The 5,660-nt window shown below is 28.1% G+C and overlaps 1 protein-coding gene across 1 annotated transcript; it reads left to right on the plus strand.

The window, feature by feature from the left end:
* The first annotated feature begins 14 nt into the window (after positions 1-14).
* LOC113370089 (lachesin-like) lies at positions 15-4,658 on the plus strand. Its single transcript, XM_026610753.1, has 9 exons — positions 15-97; positions 320-438; positions 506-628; positions 2,331-2,468; positions 2,574-2,692; positions 2,807-3,070; positions 3,245-3,384; positions 4,008-4,131; positions 4,382-4,658. Exons 1-9 carry the CDS (start codon positions 37-39, stop codon positions 4,401-4,403), a joined length of 1,110 nt encoding a protein of 369 aa, XP_026466538.1. The 5' UTR covers positions 15-36; the 3' UTR covers positions 4,404-4,658.
* Positions 4,659-5,660: the final 1,002 nt, after the last annotated feature.

Raw genomic sequence — 5,660 nt, forward strand, 5'->3', positions numbered from 1 at the left:
GAAGGATGATTTATTTTCACTTTTAAGTTTACTAACATGGCGTCTTTGTGTACACAGTGGCTTGTTTTAGCTTTTATTGTTATTTTAATTAGTTTAAGTGAGTTAATTACAAAATATTTAATATAGTTAAAGTTCAATAATTATATGTTAAGTTAAAATATTACTTTTTGCTGTTTGCATAAATAAACACATCTATTTTTTATGTTAATGCCGTCGTGTCATGGCGACGTTCGAAAATTTTAATTGACGAGTTTAATTACTCTAAATATCAAATGCTTTATTAAACAAAATATACATTTAATTTGTGTGATACTTTTAGCTAATGGACAACGCACGCCAACAATTTCATACATATCTCAAGAACAAATTAAAGATATTGGAGGAACCGTAGAATTACAATGCTCAGTGCAGTATGCCAAGGAATATCCAGTTTTATGGGTAAAATATATTATGAAATTTAAAAAATATCAATGAGTAAGTGCATAATGATTGTCCTTTTTTGTAGATCAAAAACGATCGTGGAGGTTCTACAATACTTTTGCCTTTGTCAACTGGCAGTACTTTGATTATAAAAGACTCAAGGTTTTCCTTAAGATTTGATGATGCCAGTTCTACATATATTCTACAGGTAGTAAATGCTTTCTTTAAAAAATTATAATTGAAAAAACTTGAAATCTTTATTGAAATATAATTTGTTTTTATTTAAATTTAAAACTCAAATTTAATATTTGTATATATATATATATATATATATATATATATATATTTATGTGAATGGTTTATCAGTTTTCATCTTCTTCCTCTTCTTCACCCTCCAGTTCTGCATATTCATTGACTTGGACGTCTTCTTTTTCATCAACTTTTCCATCATCTGTTTGAATTTGCTCTTGGTCAATTTGTGTTTCTAGGTTATAAATATTGCTTTCTTCACTTCCTTCTTCAGATGGTACTATTTCTTCAAATTCTTCCTCATCTACTAAAGTTGTTGGGTAGCTAACTTGTTCATCTCCAACATACTCTTCATATACTGATTCTTCAGCCAGTTCTTCAGCTTCTCGTTCAGCGACATATTGTCTGAAATTTCTTTGTATAAGGGTAGCAGCTGCATTGAGTTCAGGATCACTTACTGATATTTTGAATACGGGTTCTTTTTTTTCTTCTTCCTCTTCTTCTCCTTCTTCTTTATATGAAGAAGGTACACGAATCCACTCTCTGAATTTTTGTTGAATTAATTCAGCAGCATCCTCAACTTCATCAACATTTTCGTCTACCCATTGTTTAAATTCAGCTTCTTCTTTTTCCTTTCTCTTCTGTTCTTCCTCTTTCCTCCTTATCTCTGCTATATTCTTCCTGTGGTAATAACCTCTATACAATGCTTGTATTAGAGTGGCCGCCTGTTGTTTCTGGGTTTCTGTTGGTTTAGTCTTTGCATATAATTCCATTGTATGCCTTGCCGCTTTTTGCCAATTAACACCTGTTTCTTTACATATTTTATCTTCAAGCATCTGTCTTTCCATGTATTCTCTAAATGCAGATTGTATTACAACTGCAGCTTTGACAGCCTCGGCCGGTTTTACTTTTGTCATTTGTATAATTCTTTGAAGAATTTCAAATTCTTTCAACTTTTCTTGTGAACCTTTTTGTCTAGCATCAGTATGCTCCTTAAAGGCTATTTGGACAACACGAGCTGCATCTTCAGCTTGTTCTCTGGTCATTCCTGTTCGCATAAGCAATTCTCCAATAGTGGCACTCGCATCTGCCAAGCTAGTAACTACACGGGCAGCTATTCGAGCATGTTCTCTAGTTATTAAAAGTGCTTCTAGATAATCAGCAATAAAACTATAAACTTCTATTGGTTCAGATTTCAGAACCTCTCTCGTTATATCCATCATAAGCTCTCTTAGCCCGTCAGGTATTGAACAAACATATTTCGAACCCTGTATCTGCAGCATATAATCCATAATTGTTGTTTGTGTAAACTATTTATACAAATATAAGAAAAATATGATTTGCCAGGAATTTTAATATTTGATTCACATATTTATTTTAAACTTTACAAACAATTGATACACAGTTATATGTCTATATAGATATAATTTTTAAATTTCATCTTTTTTTTTATTACTCTAGGTTTTTATAACTACTTTGATATAACTATAATTTTACAGTTATTATATTAGTTTTAAATTTGTGCATTTTCTTCTATCTTCTATTTAAAAATCATTATGAATATAATATTTTCTAACATATTCAATTTTTATTTCTCAATAGCTACAATTTTATTTTTATTTACTTTTAACTGCATTAACATTATTCTATTGTGTCCAAAGATTAAAGATCTGCAAGAAACTGATGCTGGTATTTATCAATGTCAAGTACTTATATCTGCTACAAATTCAATTAATGCAGAAGTAGATTTGCAAGTAAGAAGACCTCCTATTATCAGTGACAATACCACAAGAAACTTTGTAAGTATTTTTTTGATTATTATTTATGGTATATATATATGGTAGATATTTTTGTATGGTATATATTTATTTATTCATATATATTTATAATCATGTCATGCTTAGGTTGTCTCCGAAGGACAAATGGTACAAATGGAATGTTATGCTGGAGGTTATCCTTTACCCAGAGTATCATGGAGAAGAGAAAATAATGCTATATTGCCTTCTGGTGGAAGTATATACAGGTACACTAAATTTATTTATTCTTTAGAAACAACTATTTGAGTGTTGATATTCAATTTGATTATAATCCTTCAAAATCTTTCAAAGCAAATTAATTCTATTCTATAATTTTTTAGGGGTAATATGTTGAAAATTAATGCAGTTCATAAAGAAGATCGAGGTACATATTATTGTGTAGCCGAAAATGGTGTAGGAAAAGGTGCTAGGAGAAATATTAATTTAGAAGTAGAATTTACACCTGTCATCACCGTGCCTAGACCACGTTTGGGGCAAGCCTTGCAATATGATATGGATCTTGAATGCCACGTTGAGGCTTATCCACCACCAGCTGTTGTTTGGGTTAAAGATGATGTGCAATTGTCTAACAATCAACATTATAGGTAGATATAAGTAGCTAACTAATTTATCTGAAAGACTATTTATGTTTTCAAATTTTTTAAATAATCCAAATTATTTTCAAACATAATTTTTTTAATTGTTAGTGTATATAACATAATCTGTAATATTGTATTTAATTAAGATGACTTGAGAAATAATTGTATACATTATTTTAGCATATCTCAGTTTGCAACTGCTGATGAATTCATCGACACTACACTTCGTGTAATCACTATTGAGAAGAGGCAATATGGTGATTATGTTTGCAAAGCAACAAATAAACTTGGAGCAGCTGAAGGCAGGGTACATCTGTTCGGTAAGAATAGGAATATTTACTTATATTGTTTTATAATAGCTCATGATTTGCTACATATCTGCATGGGCATGCTTTTAAAAACCTACTAAAAGCTTAAAATGCAGAATTAATATTTAGCTTGTAATTTATCAGTTTGTGATAGACATTTAGGAAATGAGAGTTAGAGGATAGCATTAGAATATCATTTGCATGACATTTTTTTCTAATACATAATTATAAATTATAAGAAATTGCTTGTGATATTTTATTGTACTTAGCTGTTTTGAACGCATGTGATTTCGATAATATAATACTTTGAACTGAAAGCTCTATTGATATTGTTTAGAAGAAACATAAGAAAACTTTTTCAATAAAGATTACTATTCTATTAAAAAATAAATAACCATATTTTTGATTAATTTGCTTTTTGTATCTTTTTGCTCCTATGTTAATTCTAATATTTGATTGATTTTTTTATTTTATCTTTTATCTTTGTTTCTGTATTACAAAACACTTTGAATTTAAGTAAGATATTTCATTTTGTATTTTCACATGTTGCTACTAACTACTAAATTGGTTTTGGTTATATTTTATCTTGTTTTTTATATATATTTTTATTTTTTATATTTAAAATATTTCCACAGAATCTATTATTCCTGTATGTCCTCCTGCATGTGGAATTGCGCATTATGGCGGGGCAACAAATGTTGCTGCTCCTGGATTAATGTTTACTGTTATCGTTGCCTTTATCACAAGTGTAATAATAAGGTAAGTTTGTTATGTAACGAGATTTCAAAAGTGAAATTCTTTTAAATGTAAATTGTTTTTCAGTAAATATAGATTTTTAAATTATAAATTAAAATTACTTATGTGAGTTATGTTATAGCTAGTCCATTTACTACTATAGAGTAAAAACTTATTGCAACCCATTATAACCATTTATAATTCGTAGTAGTAACATTTTAACGTAGTAACATCTAAAATAATCATATGATGAATTATATTAATTTCTTTTTAGAAATATCACATCCAAATATTAATTATCCAGGACTTAGATGGGACCATTTCTCAACTGCTAGTGTGCCTATACTGCCCAATAAATTTTGGCTATATTCTTTTACAATACTGGTAATCTGCACACTCAATTTGTGTAATTGAAATCTTTTAATGGCCTACTTGAAAAGTTTTTATACCGTTGTGTTGAACCATGTTGTTTCCTGACTATTGAATAAGCGTAAGATTAATATTGCAAATGATTTTTTGAACACATGTGTCACACGTATTTAGGTTTGTGATTTCATTATATAATTTTGCAGCTTTTTAGATATAATCTTACTTGCATATTCGAAATTTGAAATTTTTCAAGCTGCTTTTTATGGATTTTAAAATTTAATTTTAGACTATTGTATTTATTAATATTTTTCATTCCATGTGTAGTATATGGCATTATGGAGATATTTATTTAAATTATGACCAAATTTGTTATTCAGCTAATTAATTTATTTTTTCTTGTTTGCGTTATTTTGAGGAAATGATACTAGATGAAAATATTTACATAAGAAAAATTTACTCATAATGAAAAAAGAAAACTCGAATTTTGTATAAAGTGAATTTATATCTAGAACTATTTTTAATATTTAAAGGTCTAGTATGTAACAAAAATGCACTTTTTGTATATGCTTCCAAAGTAAATTCAAAGAATGTGCATTTCAAATTCTTGACTACTTAAGCAATATTTTGCACTAGGTTTAAATTTTAAACTAATATAGTAATAAGTTTTATAACTATGTGTATTGTACATTGCAACAAATAATTTTAGTATTTATGTGTATATTATGGTTTGACTATTTAAGTGTATTTTAAATATGCACTTGTTAACAGTATTGTTTTGAAGGTAGATTTAAAAAACTCGACTGCTATTTTAAAAACAGCTACAAATAAGAGCAAAGATTTCATTGTCATTTTGCAATACTGATTATTAAGGGTTTGTACTTGTTTGTGTCCTTTATACAGTCTAGTTATTTAAATCTATAATTTTTCTTAATTGATATTATTCGATTCCATCCATACTTATATTATTAATAGATATTATTCTGTATGTACATGTTGTATTATTTATTTTTTCAACATTTAATAAAAATCCAACAAACATTTGATTTGTTTTTGTTCGCTGTGTTATTTTGTATTGCCCTCTTTTCGCATTTTTATGTTGGTATCGTTGCGCTTCAAAGCTGAAACTAAAAAAATTATTTACATTTTGATATATACAAAATGGCGACAGTTTCAGAATTTCTTGT

This window comes from Ctenocephalides felis, unplaced genomic scaffold (genome assembly GCF_003426905.1).
Source record: "Ctenocephalides felis isolate EL2017-DRISC unplaced genomic scaffold, ASM342690v1 CF-g0.4_SCAFFOLD_01492, whole genome shotgun sequence".
Taxonomy (NCBI): Eukaryota; Metazoa; Arthropoda; class Insecta; order Siphonaptera; family Pulicidae; genus Ctenocephalides; species Ctenocephalides felis.